Consider the following 19984-nt stretch of genomic DNA (forward strand, 5'->3'; position numbering starts at 1 on the left):
AGCTCAGCTAGGGCTGGGGGGAGCACAGCATGACCCCGCGGGCAGGACATACAATACCTGCTGCACCTGTGCAGAAAAGCGCAAGTGCACGAACAAATCACCTGCATCAGGCTAACGCAGCATGGATTTAAGGTTTCCTTAGCCTGAATACAGATACTGGCGAGTAAGAACTTCCCGCAAGGATAAATAATCTTAAATATTAAGTGTGCTGAAAGCAATCTGTGGATGTTCAGCATATAGTAATATGAAATCTGCCTTTAGCAACTACTTAACAGGTTCATTCAACTGCCTCATGAAGTTTGCTGCTAATAAAGATGGAGCAAAGTGTCTGATGGTCTCTTCAGAGTACAGTTAAAAAAAATTGAGGTAATGAAAAACATCCTTGAATTTCCTTACAAAGTTCATTCCATTTCCCCAAAGTTGATAAAATAATGATTGCAAAACAAATGACATGCCTTCGATGTACACAAAGTTTGTCAAGATCAATATTGGAAGAGCTGTTTAAAAGCTAATATTTTATTAAAAAAAATATAGGGCTAAACTACTTTTTATATTCCAATTGATTATGCTACATAATATTGATGATGAATTGTATATTTATGTACTATTTAAATGGAGACATTTTATATGGAGGGAAAAAGCCTTCCATATCCCTACTCTGCCTGGCTCTTGATTTTTTCCCCTTTTTTTACAGAAAAGCAAAAGTAAATATTGTTGTTATCCCCTTCTTTCTTCCCCCCCACAGAGAAAGCAAGATATATTAGACTTTCTCTTCTTCACAAGGTCAAAGATGCCTATATGTAGAATATGAAGTACCATTTTCATTTGATTTAATCTGTTCTGATGAAATCAAAATGGCCCAAATGAAATGATAATGTAGGAGTTGAGGAGTGTATTCCTTGCCTTCACCCACAATGACATGCTTTTTGAAAATAAAATAAGTGCAGATCTGTTATCTTCCCTTTTATGTTCTTTACTCTAGTATCTTGAGATCTGACTGAACTCCCATCAGAAGCTATGAAAATCTCAAACATCACAGAGTGAAAACAGCTACAAAGATTGTAAGAATATCTCACATATTTATAAAGAACTGGGAAAACAAAGGAAATTAATCCACTGTGTAGCTAATTACAGAGAATCTCAAGTACTAAAATATTCTTAAATGGAATACTTTGACACCACACTACAGACTGCACTGCAAAACCAAATGTATATGTATATATATATTATATATATATAAAAAATATATATATACATATAAAATCTCAGAGGTCTGAAGTTTTCTAAATAATACAAAAATATCTTTGTTATTTGACATTTAACGAAAGGAATAAAAATCCCTGAGTAAGCCAAAGAGAACTGATATGTATGGCCTTGGAAAACACTTTCAAAAACAAGACTGATTTTAAGGCAGCTTCCAACCTGCAGATAGAACAAAAATACAAAACTGATGTGTCACAGAAGAAGAATTCTAATTAACAGGTGGATTTGCACTGAAAATAGCCTTTGAACTTTACTTCTAAATGTCATTGCTTCCTAGCTTAATTTGAAAAATCTTAGGAAGGTACTATTTCTACTGTCATGACAGGGTCAACATGCCCTTAAACTCAAATGGAAAAATTAAGTTCTGTTGGCTACTATGGTGTGCTTGTACACACTGTTTCAGCAAGGGGTGTGTGTGTGGGGGGAAACAAAAATCAAGAAACCAAAAAAACCCCAAAACCAAACCACAAGCTGCCTGAATACACACATCCTAGCCAACTACAGTAAGCTCACACTTGTGTTTCCAGGTAAAAAATATTCATCAGTTTCTTCCACTGAGGCTTTGTAGTCAAAGTGGTTATTTCATGACAAAAGAGCATTATGTTGGTGGGCAGCATACTGTTTACTTAATAATTACAGCTAGTTTCAGATTTCGTGACAAGTTTCAGAGAAAGTGTCTCAAAGCACACCCTTTCAAAAGACACTATTTGTGGGCCTAAATTTTGAAGTCTGTAGACTTTTTGCACATGGTCTTTTTTCTTTCCCCTGCTCCCATACATATATATTCACACACAAATATTTCACTGAAAAAAGTACCTTCGCTGTACAAATCCATTCTTAAGATCAGCTTGAATTTTTGTAAATAGAAAGCAGATATTTCTCTTCATCTATGTTTTGTGTATCAGTGTTCTGCTTACACAAACTTATTTTATTTTACTTTTAGATTATATTTGCATGATAAATTTGTACTAGAACTAAAAAAGGAAAAAATTCTTAGTAGCTGGTTCCTAACCCTGAATTACATTGCTTCTGTGGTGATGCACTGAGAAAAAAGTCCAGTAACAAACAGTGATAGTCTGAAGTTAGGAACAGAGAGCAAGAATAGCTGTTCTCTTCAAAGACCTTCGACAACATGCCAGGAAGGAAGGGAGACACTGGAAGCACAGAAGAATAAAATGGTCTCCTAACAATTCGTGCCCCCTCCTGTTATGCAAACATCATCAGTTTTCCTCATGAGGCATCAGTGGATGCTCTAAGACCTGGGTAGCCTACTTTTAAAAAAAAGGTGCTATTTAGGTAATAAAATTTCATCAATTCAATCTTCACACATAACTAGAGTGCAGTAAGTATATTATGTGCCAAGTCAGAACAGAAGAGCAGGTTTGCAGCTTACTTGCGAATACACTTCCTTGTACATTCAGTAACACATTTCAGTGAATATCTGGGGATAGAACAGGCCGCAGACATTTCTCATCATCTAAACCTTTCAATTCTTTTCTTTTACTGGGAGAGGTTCACAATGCTGTACTCTAACAAAGTCACTCCCCCACCCAAATCACTATTTATAAGCTGACATAATTTAAATACTAAAACAAAACCAATCAGGTATTTATAGGTATCATGAAGTTTCAATAATAATCTTGTATCTCTTTGAGGCACTGTTATTTGGCTGTGGCAGTCCATGCTGCAGAAATGACATCTACGCTCTTGCTCACTAGTAGGACGACTCAGAAGATAACCAGCTGTCACGTTCTGGCATTTGACTGGGTTTTGGTATGCTGAACAGAATGCTGTGTGATGGAAGTTATTTACAGAATTAGTTTTTAATACCAAAAGGAGAACGTTCAGTGTACAGTAAGAGTCCAAACACTTCTAAGCATTTCCCCCTTAGAGGCCGATACTGAAGTTAAATGGAGCACATGTTAGCAGTTAAATGCTTTCTTCACAGGCCAAATCGGTAGTAGAGTTGTGGCTACAATACAGACTTTGATTGTCTAGTTCAGAAACTTAGATCTAAATCTTCAAAAAACTCTGAAGTAATAACAAAAAAAAACCCCCAAAACCCCCCAAAACAAAAACCACAAAACAAAACAAACAAAAAAAAAACATTTAAAAAGCAGCAGTCAGGGGGCCCATCTTGTTCAGAGCGCACCAGAGCAAAGAGGCTTTCTGGTCTGCAGTAGTGTTCTTGGCTGAGGGAAGATGGCAGGAGATCCCCCGTGCTTCTTCCAGGGCGGTGGCTTGGGGGCTGTTACCAGCACTGTATTGCTCTGTTGCACAAACCATGTATAGCCCTTACAGGACCAGCTCAGTTCAGATGAGTAAGGTCCGTCCTTACCAGGGCATACCTGTCCGTGACCTTTTCCTCTGCTTTTTACAAAGGCAATAGATAGGAAACACAAATAAACCTGCCAAAACAAGAAAAGACGACAGACAATTAAATGCAGTCCTCTGTGTACTCATTTTGTTCTTTCAGTGTACATAGAGCATTCAGACGCAGCTTTCCACCTTTCAGAGAACTTAGATGAGGCATTTGGACATGCAGAAAAAACACTAGACTGCAACAGTCTCTTTGGTAACTTGTTAAACTACACTTTCCTCTGTTTACTTTAGAACAAACTCCTGGTAAAACCCCCATCCCTGACAGAAATAAATTCCTGAACAATGGTCTGCTTTGTAAGAGATACAAATTTAAAACTTTAAAAAGTGTTTCTGCAATTTCTAGATCTAAATCCAGGGCTGATTTAATTAAACCCGTTTTCATAAACATGTAACATGTAATCTAAAAGGCTAACAAATATCTGCTTATTGCAACTTTGGAATTCCAGGTTTATTTCTTCCTCTTCAGACAATCCACTCGTTCCAAATCCCGTTAACCTTTAATTCAACCAGTTTCACATGCATTAAGGGCAGCATATTGTATCTATACTATTTCCTTTATTTATTTATTTATTATTTATTATTTTTTTAAAACAAGCATCATTATCTATCATTAATACCAAATGTTTATCCTTGCCCAGGCAGGAATTTTACCATCTTAAAAACTCTTTTGAGAGAGAAAGTAAAGTGTAAAAGGAAAAGAAAAATCAGATTTATTTAAGTGAAAAATAGTTTGTCATAAGAGATACTCTTTCAATCGCAACAGAAAAAGTGTGTCTTATTTCCCCCTTCCTCTCACCACCAACTGAGATGGTGAAGAATCTCTTTTCAGACACTGCCACAGTAATAAACTATAACAAAAGACTACCACAGTCATTGGGGTACTTGCTATGTTGAATAATCTTTTCATTGATGTAAAATGATTTTCAGCTATGCTACTAAGATTACTTTTACAGGTGTGTTGGCAGTAAATACTGCTGTAATTACCTCAAAATCAAAACTTTACTATAAATAATCAATGTCTTTGGAACTGCACACACCACTCTTCTTGATTGCCTCTGTTATCTGGCCAGACCTAGGGTGGGACTTTAGTGGCAGAACAGGCATTATTGCAGCTGCATCACCCTCTTAGAGGGAAAACCCCCTTAGATTTAATTTTTAATATAAGAGTTGTTTTTTTTTTTTTTCCCCAAACATAGATTATACCATACTGCTGAGCAAAATAAGCTTTACTGGCATTAGAGAGTCTTTATTGTCTACATTTTTGGCATAAAAATGTCACTAAAACAATATATACCTCTTCAGCCAACCCAGCTCGGAGTATTATTACAGAAAATGTCTGTATTCTTAGTCTAAATACTGTAACTACTCACTATATTCCTTATTATGTCAGGTATACTCTAGAAAAGCTTTATCAGTATATTGGTTATATACTGATTGGTTATGTACAATCTTATTAATGCAATTATCCTAGTATATATCAGCTTTATTATATCAGAATAAAGGTGCATCATCCCAATATGCTTCAGCTATAGGCATTCACTGTAGATTTCCAACGGCCTAGAGTAATTTGGTGAAGGGTTGTGAAGCAGCAAGATTCATGATTGACATCTTACTGCCAATATAAACAAATAGTGGCTACGCACCTACATAGGCAAAATTACGTCTTGCAGTGCATGTGACAAAGTTTTTGAAGCTGTGATCCACTGGGGTGGCGCAAAGGGAGGTTCCAAGCCAGTCAGCCACTGGCACTAGGTATAAATTATGCAGGCCTTTTTGCTATTTTAACTATAATAGTTAAGGATTTTGGTTCAGAAAAGCCTTAACAACTAAATAATTAGAAAAAAACAATTAAGCTAGTAGGCATAAAACATATGTAAGAAAAAAGTTAAAGCGTTAAGATTTGAACGCATAAACCCATTTAGAAAAAAATGCATGTGTTTTACACTAAAAACTCTGCAGTTTGTACTTTTTCTATGTCCATCTCAGAGGGAGAAATACTGAGATGTTAAAGTCATGCAAGAAAGTCTGGCAAGATCAGGATCAGACTCATTCCTGTATGTAATTCTTACCTATTACAACAGCTATGGCTCCCAGTGCCAGTCCAAGAACCAGTATTAGGGGTGTAATGAGTAGTTTTCCAGCTGAAACAAAAAATTCATTAAATAATTCAAAGCAGGCATTTTATTTCACCCTCTCCAACCACTCATAAATATTTGGATAATCTGACCTCTCAAAAGCTGGTTGGTTTTTTTGAATACTTTACCAAGATTTTTATTTGTAAAGTCAGCCTGCAAATCTAGCTAGGAATCGTCACCAAAAAGTCATCTCCTTGTACACATTGCTCTCTTTATCCACTGCAATTCCCTGAACACAGCTCATTTCGTACATTAACAATTAACTCCCATTAACTTCAGTTTCCATTCTGAAATCCTTCGGGCACTGACAGGAACATGAAGGATATAAGGTTACAAACTTTTGGCTTTAGAGAGATTCTCCAGAATCCTGTTGTACCACAACAACCCTGGAAAGATGCCAAGCAAATCACTATCTTTGAGGAGTTCAGGTTAGCTCAAAGCAACAATACCAGCTAGCATCTAAATATGCTTCTGCTCTCTGTAAAAGGCTACGGTAAAGTCCTCATGTACTGCTGCGATTTAGGACTAAATCAAACCACTGCCAACCCTACTTTGGATCAATATTTAAAACACTGTGTTGCTGCTCCTACATGAATAAGGCAACAGGGTTGTACTGCCTATCAACTAAAACATAGGACTCTGAGAACAAATGAAATCCGCTCTTATTCTTTACTTTTTTCTGAGTTTATCATGTGTATAACTGCCTGGAAGGAAGGCAGGGCTCCTTTTGAAACGCTGAAGTTGAAACCGAACTTTGAACCCAAGTTATCTTGTGTCCAATACATTCAACTACACAGCGCAGAATCGCTCTCACTGTGTTGGCTAAGTGGCTCAGAGATGTTGCTTTTCTCAGCTCTTTGAAAATGCAGCATGTTAAGTACTTCTCCTTGCACACCAGTAATTTGAACAGAGAGTTGAAATTCAACAATTCCCTATGTTAAGCACATCTTTGAAAGATTACCTCTGGAAAGGGAGGAAGTGCAAGTTCATTCCCTCTTGCTTCCCTCTCTCAAGTCACTTCTATCAGATTTCAGTAAATGGATTACTTCATTCAACAATGATGTAAACCTCTCCATAACCTGAAACTAATTTGGGCAGTCTGAAGGAAAAATGAGATATTTTGGAAATATTTACAGCAGTAAATGAATTGGTCCTTTTCACACTCCTAAGAAATTTAAAAGCTATCAAAACAGGAGTGTTGTGGGTGGGAAACATTAATTCCTAGAAGAAAAAAATTGGCAAATACTATTGGTATTACTCTATTTGCTAGGCATCCTAATGGTAGACCTTCTTGGGACTCTACTGAGTTGCATTATACACACACAGAAGTTGTCATTGCCCCAAATAAGTTATTCAAGTGTAGACAGGAGAATGAATGTAGAGTGATGGAAAATTCAAGTAAACACCAAAAAATCTGTGATCAAAAATATTTAAAACATTAACAATGCCTTCAACAATTTTGAAGTAAAACTTATAAAATACCGTTTTAAGGCATAAGCTCTATATACTTTATTAATAACCATATACCTTATTAATAACCACATAATTTGAATGTTAGAAGTTTAAGATGTTTGGTACCAAAATTATTAAAAACTTAAACCACTGGATGGATAACTAAAGCACACAGAACCCAGAGTCTGTAGAAGGGCTAAGCTAGCTTTTGACACAAGTAATTTCTTTGCAGATACAAAGAATGTTTCCTAAGCTAATTCAGTTTAATATCTTGTTGACTCATATTTGACAAACTAACTCCAAGCTGAAATAAAGCATTAATGTTTGTCTTTTTCCTCCTGCCTGTGAATATGAAGCGACTTCATTGTCATGGGACAATCAATTCACTAACTATATCTTTACCACTATATCTTTGTTTATCAATGCATTCTTTCTAAATGTTTAGCTTTAAAAACAAAAACAAAACAGTGTATTATATAATATTATATGTATTATATCCTTGTATATCTATACAATGTCCTAAATGTCCTTTACAAGGGCACTTATAAGACCTTTATCTTTCTTTACTTTTATCATATAAATTTCAAGAACAAGTTACCATGAGGTGAGCAAGATATACTCAAGCTACCATCAGGTAAGAGCACAAACAACAGCAATGATTGCAAAGCAACAGATATCTATCTTTTACTCCAATCATTTGTATCTGCATCGTACAAAAAAATTATAAAATGCTCTGTTTTATACGTCTGAACTGAACATTAGTTTCTATCCAAACGCAACTTCACACAAATTGTTTGTCATAGTGTGAAGGATTATGAGGATCTTAATCACAGCTAGAGGCTTACTAAGAAATGCTGGTGAGACTAAGGGTGTTTATTATAGTCACCACATCTCACAAGGATCGACTGTCCTACTTCTACTAGTTCAGAGCCTGCTCGCAGAGAAGCTGTGCCAGTAAGGAACTCAGCAGCAACCACCACACTTGCTCCAGAGCTGAATAAAACCTTGGGTCATTAGTCCATGCACTGAACTCAGCATTAGCTTATAATAGCCAGTTTGGTTATGTTCAAAAGTTAGTTTTTAAGGATAATTACAGAGACTGTAGTAAATAAATCAAGCCCAAAAAGGGAACATTTTTAGAATACTACTCAAATCAATGGCAGACAGTTGTTTTTTTTTGTATACACAGTTACTCAACATGCAGATTTAGACCACTGTAGTAATGTAATATTTATGTTACATTTTGAGGACTTTCAGATGATTTCAGAGGAGTTTCACTACTGTTGATACACAGAAAGATATTTTTCTGCTAAGGAGGAATCATTTTGGGAAACATGAGGGAATATTTTTCCCTTGCATAACTTTGTATATATTTCCTTAAAAGCACACACAAAAAAAATAAATCCCTTGAGAATTCTTTTCCACGTAAAAACCTAATATACCAGTTTTGGAGAACAAATTTAATCACCAGCATATGAAAAATGGAAAGTTCAGTCTTCCAAGTCTAAATATCAGTATATGCTTAAACAGAGCCCCTGTGAGTATATATTTACAAATCAAAACAGTCATATCTAGCTAGATTTAAGTTCTAATACAAGTTTCCATCTGTATTTAAAAAGTCCAATCAAATGCGTAAGGGGCATTCTTACAAATCAGACCGACTTAAACAGTAAAGTCGCTAATAAAGCTTGGATCCTAGGAATGCATGCTTCCTTCTGCAGTGCTCTGAACTGCACATACATAAAGTGAATCATGCACTCTGTCTTGGGACAGCGGTACTTATCAGTCAGATCTGAAAACATGCTGTTTTCAGATTCATATTTGAAATGCATACACCATGCATAAAAACTTCGGTTGTTTTAATGGCATCCATTACATGTTCTGTCCTGTTACGTATCCACACAATTAGTGAATGACTTTGAACATAGTTCACCCACCTGAATTCAGAAGACACTTAAGTGGCATACGAAATACATTGAAGACAGCTAAACATATGTTCCTCCTTTCTGTGTTTAATAAGGAATGTAATTCATCACTAACTCAAATTATAATTAAACATTCTGCCTTCAACAACTTAGCTAAGTGGAGTCTAACTAGTATGAGGATGAAACCTCCAAGTTCACTGGGAACGAAGGATAAAAGCTATTTCATCTTACTGTACACAATGGTCACAGGGCAAAGCTCCTTTAAAAAAACAAGCAGGCTAAGGTGGGGAGAGAATGTCATCAAATTAAGCAGAGATCAATTATATCAGTTTATGTTCCTCTTTCCTCTCTGACTTGTTACCTTTACAAAGCCACTGGCTTGTGAAGAACAGTATGTTTAAATTTAATGCTATTAATTTATGCTGCCATAAATGATTTTCTCCCCTGTTTACTATAGAACAGTCTGTGATTGCAGGCAAAGAACTTTACTTCTAAACAGAAAATACGATGGCATGCCAGAGTCTGCCATAAAGCGTTCTTTCCTTTTAACACACCCCACCCACCCGGATTAAGCAAAAGAAGGCAAAGAACCTTCACCGTACAGACTACAAGATCACCACATTTACTTAAACAAGTACATTTCTTCTCCATAGCAAGAGAATAAAAAAAAAAAATCACAGAATAAAATGCATCTAGCAACACCTCACTGGTCTCCCACTTGCAGCCAAAACTAAAGTTCTGTAAGTAGCAGTGCATTTTATTATAGTAAAATATTACAGACTATACTTCAGTGACCTTTTCCTCTGCATTCTGCTAGTTTCCTCTTTCTAACATACTCTGTTGACTCTCAGAATGGAACCAAAAATCAGTCTTATACAATCCTTTTGAAAATAACATTACACTGATGCCTGGCAAAGCCTGAACACATTTACATATACAGTTCTAGCTACCAACACATTTCTGATCCTAAGCTTGATCCCTAACGGGAATGAAAGTTTTCTGGATTTTCAACTTGATTTTAAGTAGTTAAGACTAGGAAGCTTCAGTTAAGAAGAAAAAATCAGAGATGATGATAGATTCTGAGGGAGGGTCTATAAAAGAAAGACACCAGACAATGAGCAAATTATTAATATTTACTATATTTTATAATACAAGAAGTAACCAATGAAATTATCAAGAGGCAATTAAAAAAAAAAAAAAACAAGAGAGGAAGGAAGTACTTTCTCTGCACAATGCATAATAAAATCCTACAGCAAAATATGCACAGATATTGTGGAGACCAAAACTATAAGTTATTGAGGAAAAATTGTATAAATTGGTGAAGGATGCATCTACTGATAGTCATTAAGCAAAGATATAGATGTGAACCTCAACTAAGGAAGTCTCTAAACCAATGATCACTGGAAATCCAGTTAGTGGGATCTTGTTTCTAGTTGGCCACTGCTGAAAATGAACTCTGCTACACATGCCTTTGCACTTACCCAGTTAACGAGAAAAGATCAACTCTGTTGCAGATGGCTAAAGTTTTACAAGGACAGCTGATCTCGCCAAGCCTCCACCCCTCAAGATGGCAGAAGCACAAGCTGAGCTGACATTACACCACAGCTGAGGATAAGGAGACCACCTTACAACAACATAACACCTTCTTAAAAAAAAGTGTGTGTAAATCAAGGCCCATGCTGTCCCACATAAGCTAATCATAGCTAAAATCTAATCCAATAGAGGAAAAGCAGTTGGCTGAATTCTTGATTCCTAAACAGATGTAAGTTGCTACACCTTTATTTTCCAGATTTCAGGTGCAAGCATTGGTAGGACTCTGGAGTGTTTTGCTATTATTTATACAATATATCAGAATCAATATTAAAAAAATAAAATCAGAAACAATCCAACTTCCCTCTGGAGAAGCCTGAGGGACTTAGGGTCCTGGATATCACTGCAGAACTCTCTGACTCATTGTGAACTTGGATGTTAACAAACTATTCTAAAAATCAGGGCAATTATGATGTTTGCTGGCAGAAGCAGTTAGCTCTGTCTCTATTAATATGAACGTTCCTGAGGAAAACAACACATTACAACAGAGGCAGTCCTGGAGAGAAATTTTTAACAGCAAACTCTAAGAGAAATTTAGGCTGAGGTTTTGAACTTCGCTAACCTTTCTTGGCTTACTAATTAAAGTAAACCACAAGCACGCTTACCAACAGGAAATGAAAGTAAAAAAATCTTGTACCTTCTGTACACCTCTGTGCATGATTTTATGAATTATTAAGATACACATCTTCATGACTGCTCAAGAATTTTAACTGATACATATACCTCTGCATTGGTCTTTGCTACCTCCATGTCATTATTTGCATATAAACTAATTTTATTTCTTGTTGTTAGTAAAAGCTGATTTTTTTTTAAAGGAAAATATTGTGTACTACTGTTTCTTAAAAAAATTAACCAGAAACAGGGAAAATAAAACCTAACTAATGTATTATTAAAATCATGCATGCACAGTTTCTGGCATTAATCAGCAAACTGCATGTTCAGATACTATAAGTGTAAACCAATGCAAAAGCTAAAACAGGAATAATATAACTTTTGGCAGATCTAATTTGTGTTAAAAGATAATAAAGATAATACTTATTTATATGTGTATCCCCATGGCACACAGAAGGTTTAATCTTGAAGTAACATTAGCCATGATTCTGCATGTGAGCAGCACAGTATTTGTAATGTCTGAGTACAATCCCTTGCTATCACAGATAGTAATTCCATCAAATGTACCAAGATCCATTTTAAAATAATTTATATTGTTTGCCATGTTGCTTTTACTGAAAGCTCTTCTGAAACCTTACCAAGAGCTTAGAAACAGCCTTTGAATCGTAAACCTAAATTTATTCATGAACGGTTTACATCCATTTGTTCTAGTGCCAGCATTGTCTTTAATCTTTAACAGATCTTCTCATGTGTTGGAATTTATCTCTATAAAATATATCACAGAGTAAGCATATACAATTGTTTTGAATTTTTATTCTCTTTCCCATTTATTTCTGTATCTTTACTTCACCTCTCTTTTAAAGTTTGTTCTAAAGCCTTGCAAGATCCTAGGGTCAAACTAATGGGCCTGTAATACTTACCATCATTTGTTAAATATGCATTCCACGTTTGCTAGTCTCCCAGAACTTTGTAGATCAGCTAACAATTCTTATTACCAGGCCTATGAGTTTGTGCGCCAACTCTTGTATTATTCTAAAATGGAAATCACCCGGGTTTCTTACTGGAACACATTTGGCTCAGGAGTATTGTTTTCACTTCAGATCTACTGATGTCTAATTCCACACGTTTAATCTCTTACCTTTATCTCTATATTCAACATCATCCAACTGAAAAACTCAAAGCATTTCCTTATCCTAGGTATATTGGAATTTAATCTCTAATTTCTTTGCCTTGTTTCATATTGCAAAATTCCCCCTTTTCCTTAATGGGTCCCCAGTTTTCCATACTTAATACAACCTTTTCCTATAACGTTTTAGTTTGATAACAATTCTTACCTTACATGATACCTTATATATATACTAATTTAACATGTTGTAGCGAGTTACATCATGTAAAATGGTTTTTATTGTGCTTCTGTAAGGTTGAGATGGGTATCCATTTTGTTCAAAAGCAAATTAGGAGTGCTTTTTTTTTTTTTTAAAAAAAAAAGTCAATCTTTTGGCATTATATTCTTGTGAGAGAGATTAATTTATATGGTTCTACTTTTAAACTGGATTTCATCTGAACCTAATGATCAAAGTCAGCAACATGCACACTGACAGCTTTATATCCTCTTCTGAGTGAAATCATGCAAGTCTAGTTCCTACTAGAAGAGCTACTGAAGAACAAGGACCCCTGATTAATAGGCAGTCATCAACTCAGAGCAAGGACCAAAAACTCCCCGGGGGAGAACTGTTAACTAGCTCCTTTAGAAATACGGTATTTCAGATACTTCTTTCTCTCCACTTTCCTGCTAGGTAGCTGAGATATCCCCAGTTCAGCATGCAAATCCCATTCTTGGGGACAAACATCTCCCTAGGTGTTGTATGGGGACATTCCAGTCCAGGCACTTCACTTGGCTGCCAGACTCTGCTCAGACTTAGCCAAACTTCATCATGCCACAACCACAGTTTGGCAACAATCAACTCCTCCTGTGGATACTTTTGTGGATCTAGGTTTCAGCTGCTATGAAATGTGGCATAGCTTTCAATGTGTGCCTGAGTAAATGCTTCTTGATTTGTACGTTAGAGGAGGGACATAAAGATCAAATAGTGGTAGTTACACAGCCATATGCAAAAAGACAAAGATATAAAACGTAAAGAGAAATTTCCCACATCATAACTCCGAGCACTGTACAAAGGATTTTCACCAAAAGATGTTCTGTGAAACTGCTGCACTGGCGTTTCACATGATACAAGATAAAAGGTCCTTTTAAATAGCTGGGGTCACTATGAAACTTAATGTGAATAAATTATAAATTATAAAGTAAAGTGAACTGAATGTTCTCTGAAACAAACTAAAATTCTTTTTTAAGACTGGCTTATGCTGAGATTAGTTTTTTTTTTTTTTTCCAAGTTTGCTTGCTATCATTATGTGTTATTGATAAAAGGTTAGAAAACATTATCAGAATAAAGGGCACAATACTTATTCATACGGAGTCCATTGAAAAATAGAGTCAAAATCCTACATCTTTTAATATTTTTAATAGACCAGCTTTCACATAACTAAACAGCAGGCTGTGCATCCTGTACTTTAAACCAATGGTTTTTAGCATACTGATTTTTTTCCCCACAATCTCCTCATTGTGCAGCTCTCTACAAGGTACATTTATCCACTCACCACAGACAGAGCCTCGCACTAATCTCCTTAAATGTGGTCTCTCGGGGAGATAGCGGTATTTGCATCCAAAGATACTGAGGTTTGACGTGTGATCTCCGAAGAAACGGAGCTGGCGGTATCTCTCCCCACAACGGTAACAGAAATTAGTGTTACACTGTGAACAGGTCATGTGGTCACACCCTTCTGTTCTCTGGATGTGGATCTTTATGAGCAGAAGAAAAAAGAAAAGATTATTTTTTCCTCCCCCCTAAGCACAGAAAAGTAGGCACTACCCCTGTAACTGCATATACCATGTATCAAACAGGGTGACACTGCGAGCAAACCCTTGCTTAACTTGGTGCTTGCATCGGTTGATGCTACAACTGTCCTAAGACAATAATTTTCTACAGTGTGCTTACAGAGCAACAAATACGAGAGTTATATTTATTTCCAGATTTCCACTGAAGAAGTGTTTTCCTACTTATTTCTCCTTCTTTGTTAAAACAATCTCTTTGTCTCAGACAAGAATCCAAGTGCTCTTTCCCCTTACTGAATGCTTTGAAAGATGAAAAGTTGTTTTATTACTCAGGCAGTCACATTAGCACCAACTGTTATTAAGAGCAGCACAGTAAATATAGCTCATGAACTCTGTATGACCCACCAGAGATGGGCTTCCCTCTTATACCACCTGTGGCCCCACTCCCTTTCCCCTTACAAATTGATTTGGCATTTAGCAATAAAAACTAAAATGACTATGCTGCTTGCATGAATGAGAATAGTAATGGAAAATTATTCTTTTAAGAAAAGAAAGTATCTACAAACTGTATTAAAAAAAATTACACCCAGCTTTCATAATGTTTGTAGTATACCAATAAGCAGGGCTGTCTTAGGTTCTGCTTTCATCTTTCCACTGCCTGCCTGCATGAATTAACTCATTTACCATTCCCCTACCTCCATGTACTCTTCTGCAAAATTGGTAAATTTACTTACTTTGCACAGATTCTGTAAGGCTTCACTTTTAGTTAATAGTTCAGGGAATCTTAGAAAAAAGGTAGTCCTGGGGCTATTTCACTAAATCATAGTTGCAGTACATAATTTGATTACACAGCTTGCCAGCTAAAATCTTGCCAACTAAAAATACAGCTAACGGTGGTAAGTATCCTTTTTCACAAAACTGATAAAAAACGATACCCCCTCGCCCCCCGAAAAAAGCCCACACCATGTTTGACGATGGAATGGTAGATAAAGTTTACAGAATAACTGACACTGGAAGCGACTTAGTCATTTTAGTCATTCATTTATTTTAACCTCTCTGCTCAAAGCAGGGCTAAAATCAGAGTCAGACCCAGTTGCTCAGGTCTTGTCCCATTAGATTTTGAAAAAAGAATGGATATTTCACAGTCTCTTTGAACAACCTGCCCCAGGCTTAGCCACTCTCCCTGGGACTATTTTTTTCCCCTCATGTCCATTGGAATTTTACTTGTTAAAACTTGCAATGAATGCCTCCGTAACCTCTTACTCATATCAAGAAGTATTTATTTTGTGGAGAGGTAACAGTGAAGATAAAACATCACTACTTAAAATGGCCTTGCCAGCATCAGAGCACTTACCTGAGATGTTGAAAGCTCAGGTACAATTGAATTAGTCTCTCACCTCAAGAGGGGCTTGTAACTTGTGGGCATTTGACACTCTTGAGAGGGTCAAGTGTGCTTGCAATCTTAGAGCTGAAAAACCTTGCCCACCTGACATGCTACTGAAACTGGCACTTCATATTTATATATGTATATAAAAGAAACAAGCTGATGTTTTCCAGTAACAGTACTTTTGGTAAAAGAATCCAGAGCAGATGTAGCTAAAAGTAGTTCCAGGTACACCTGCCAACAGGTGAAGTTCAGAGAACAACTGTACAGGATTTTGTGATTTTGGAGGTACCTTTCCTTATCTGCTGATTCACAGTGATACATTTCCATCTTAAACATGGAAATGAAGAAATCAAATCTTCTGACACTAATGAAGAGTATCTTATTTATTTATTTTTTTTAATCAAGACTGCTGAACTTTCCTTTCTCTTCTTCAACTTACCAACCCAATATATTAAGCTACCATCAAGCCTAACTGGAAATCTGTACAAGCCTAGAGCCTAATAACCCTAGATGCAAATACTCATTCCAAAAATACTTTCTATGTTAAAAAAAAAAAAAAATCATTTTGTTTGGTAGTTGGAAACTCAAGGACCAGCTGGGAATGGCTCTCTACATTCTACCCTCAATGCCTTTCATAAATACCCATCTCCTCTTGGATACTGTCTGCCATCCTTCTAACCACACTGTCCTAGATGTGTGCAAACTCCAGTTAGCCAGCCACCATTCCCATCACTCCTCAAGGTTCAGTTCTGAATCTAATCGTTTCTGCCCTATGTCTTCCAAAACAAAGTATGAGAAATCCCACAAAACCAGCAAAATGTTTGTTATCCCCTGAACCTTCCTCCTGCCCATTTCCCATCCTCCTGACACACAAACATACTCCTCTCTTAAGGCATAAAGAGGTTGACACAGGATTTGTTTTCTTACGGATACATAATGCAATTATATGAACTTTACTTTTTGAAGAAACAAAGATAAAATATTACAAAAGTTTTGGACAATGCTTACGCAGAACCATCTAGGCATAATTCTCCAAAAGCTGCAAATTTGAAACAACTCATTTTACTTGCCTTTTACACTTATTTTTTGTTGCAAAAACTTTACCTTTTGATGAGGAGAGAATTCATTAAAAAAAAAAAAGAATTAGTTGCAGAGCTTGGACATCCTATCTATGCACACAGACTGACAATGCCAGATGAACTTTGTACAATTCAGTCAGGCAGCTTTCAAGACTAACAAATGACATTTCATCAGAGAAACTTTGGCTCTGGTTCACATGGGTATTTCTCTCTCCCCTCCGTATAATCCCCTGATAGAGATGGATGGCAAATCTATAGGTTGGGAAAGTGATTGCCAACGGGTCAGATATCACATGAATGTTCCCACTCGATTGGCCGAAACAGCAGGAATGTGCCAGGCAGCAGACACCAAGAGGAGCGCAAGGGGCTGGGAATGCGGCTTGCTATAGTTAGCTGGTTTGGTGCGAGCTTCAGGGGCTTGATCAACTCAAAGCTTCCCAGCAGCACGGCAGGGGGTGGAAGCGGCAAGATGAGAGAAAAACTGCCACAAGCCTCGTATCTGCCTCCAAAGATTCAGGTGCTATTGCTGGCTTAATCCTGCACAGCAACAAGTGCCCAGAGCCTGCTCACATCCAAAGACATACCTCACCTTACACGGTAAGGTTAGTTCACTCAGAAACTCAAGAATGGCTCCCAGAACAAGAGGGGTAAAAAAACCGCACCAACTGTGAAGTACATATTGCTAAGGGACTTAAGGCAAAAGCTGAATTAGCAGATTGGCTATTGGAGACACAATTTCGGAGCTCTACCAAATACACCTTACTTTGCAACTATGCAATGATGCGTACAGATGACCCAAGTAATCTTCTAGAGAATGAATAGTGGCCAAAAGAATCTTGAAAATATTTCAGTATTTTCCTTAATCAACGGAGATAGCTGAAGTATTTAACTAGTTGCCTTCCCATCCTGCAAATACCCTCTGTAAAGAAAGGCCCATTCACAGAAATCTTCCAAAAAAATCCATTCCAAGAGATTTACCACTCTCATTGAATGAGGAACAGAGCTGTCATTTCTTTTCCCCTCCTTTTGAAGTAAACTTGATGCATAGCTGAATCCCCTCATATACAAGCACAGATTCTCTTCATTACAGTCAATGAAAAAGAATTCAAAGAACACCTTAAAAAACTGTCTTGAGTTATCTGACAACATTCGTTTTAATCAGAATAGTAAATCCACATATAAGTAGTGTATACTCCTTGATTTGCATTAATGCTCATTTACTGAATTTTCTGCTGCTGTTCAAAGCTTTCTAAGTAAGAACCACCTCTTTGAGTTTCCTCTGTCAGTTTTCTCTTTTGAAATCTGTGATAAGATGATAATACCAATATAAAGTACTTCCTTGTTTTGCTGTACTGTAAAAAACACTTGTGGAAGAAGAACATTTTGTTGCGAACACATTGTTTCAAGAAACTGTAAAGAAAATAAAGCAAAACCCCAAACAGTAGTGGGGAAGACAGATAAACTTACACATTTTATGAAAAGGCACTTAATAAAATGCAGTAATTTAGCACCCATTAGTCAACTCCACCTAAAACAAAACCACAACTTGGTTGGACAAATCTTGAGAAAAATGGTCTATGCTGAGTATCTCAAAACAGCATATAATAAATTTGGGAAGGGTTCTACTAAAAAAACCCCCCAAGAAATGTCATAATTTATTTAAGATACATAAAAGAATAACAACTTGCTATTAATATACTGAGAGATATTCACAAAATATATTCACGAAATAAAACAATAGTAATGTATTTTGACAATACGTAGTATTTTTATTACAGCTGAAAATAATCTCTTTGTTAGGCGCACTAAAGTTGTGTCTACCTACAGAAAAAGGTAATTAAATTTAAAGCTATTTAACAGTGCCCACTAGTATTCACATTCCCAAGGATTACGTTCTCTCAAAAACACTTAGCAAAACCACTGAAAAACGTGTGAATACTTGCCTAAGGATCTGCCTATATATTCACTGTAAGACTACTAGCACTTTAAATCTCCCATTTTCCCACCTGCATGCCCAGACAAGACACAAGTTGTGCATTCTACTTCTCAGTGATACAGCTACTTAAAAAAAAAAAAAAAAAAAAAAAGCCTGTGCATATACTAGCCTGTATGCGTATATAAATATCTCCAGAAGATATCTGTTAATATATAAAGTCAAAATCTGTGACACTGTAGTCAGTCTCACACTTTGGAAGTTACCCGTAGTTTTACAAGTCATCTCAGGAAAGAATGTCCGCCCCTACTAGACTTTCTACTTTTAGTTTCTATTAGCTTCAGTTTTAGTGTAAAGATCTAGTATCTTGACACTTACAATTTTATCTTTACTTTTCCTCAATTTGTTGGTCAATTGTGACTATTGCAATTTTTTTAAGCAAAACATGAAAGAGATTCTTTTAAATATAACATAAGCACATACCAAAATAAAATAGTTGTCACCTGAAACACTGCCTACCTGGATGTAAAAAAAAGATAGCTCAAATCCTATGTTAACAATCCTGTCTTCTCCTTCACTCTTTTTGTCTTTTTGAACGGGAAATGTGACAATCATCTGATTCAATATAGACCATTATCTTATAGACAGGGTATTTTTGGGGGTGGCTGGAGGGAGAGGCAGAGAACATATTATCTCACCCCCCCAATTGTTTACTCTTGGCATGCTTATCCCCATACCCAAACATCTTTTAATGCTTTGATGCAGATGAAGTTGGCTGTAGATGTGAAGAAGATTTATTTTTGATAACTACTCAGTAACTGATTAAGAAAAAATAAAAAGAAGTACCACAAAAGGCATGCAGGCTAAGCGGCTCTTCTGATTACTTGCTAGTTATAGGTTTGATTTCAAAAACAAACAAAAATGCTTTCATATAAACATTTCATAGAAGTTGTAAACAGGAAGAACTTTTTTCACCTCTAAAGAAAAATGCCAGGAATGTGTGTGTGTGGGGGGGCACCTTACGAAAAGGCTGAATTCCCTCTTAGATATTCATTCATAATGCTACATTACAAAAAAGGACTTGTTAACAAAGGTTCTTTTTCAGTGCTAGTTTCATAACTTTCCATAGTGCCTCCCACCATGCAGGAGGTTCTATTTTCTTTTAAATTAAAAAAAACAAAAAACAAACAAAAAAAACAACAACAAACTAAAGTCTTTTTTGGAATTAATAGCTGAACTCACCCAACTTCAGGACTCAGAATTAGCGAGTGCAGAAGTTTTGAGTGTCCAGGCTTTTCTTTCAAAGCCAGTGAAAACAGTTGTACACTTCATG

General features: G+C 36.3%; 1 protein-coding gene across 1 annotated transcript in view; it reads right to left on the reverse strand.

Annotated features, from left to right (window-relative positions):
* Positions 1-3067: 3067 nt before the first annotated feature.
* Positions 3068-19984, reverse strand: part of RNF217 (ring finger protein 217) — a 62278-nt gene continuing 45361 nt past the window's right edge. The window contains exons 4-6 of the mRNA XM_067293777.1: positions 14018-14219; positions 5715-5786; positions 3068-3671 (exon numbers count right to left, since the gene is read on the reverse strand). Of these exons, the coding sequence (XP_067149878.1) occupies positions 3598-3671; positions 5715-5786; positions 14018-14219 (348 nt within the window). The 3' untranslated portion in view covers positions 3068-3597. The remainder of the gene's footprint in view (positions 3672-5714; positions 5787-14017; positions 14220-19984) is intronic.

Source organism: Apteryx mantelli, chromosome 3 (genome assembly GCF_036417845.1).
Source record: "Apteryx mantelli isolate bAptMan1 chromosome 3, bAptMan1.hap1, whole genome shotgun sequence".
NCBI lineage: Eukaryota > Metazoa > Chordata > Aves > Apterygiformes > Apterygidae > Apteryx > Apteryx mantelli.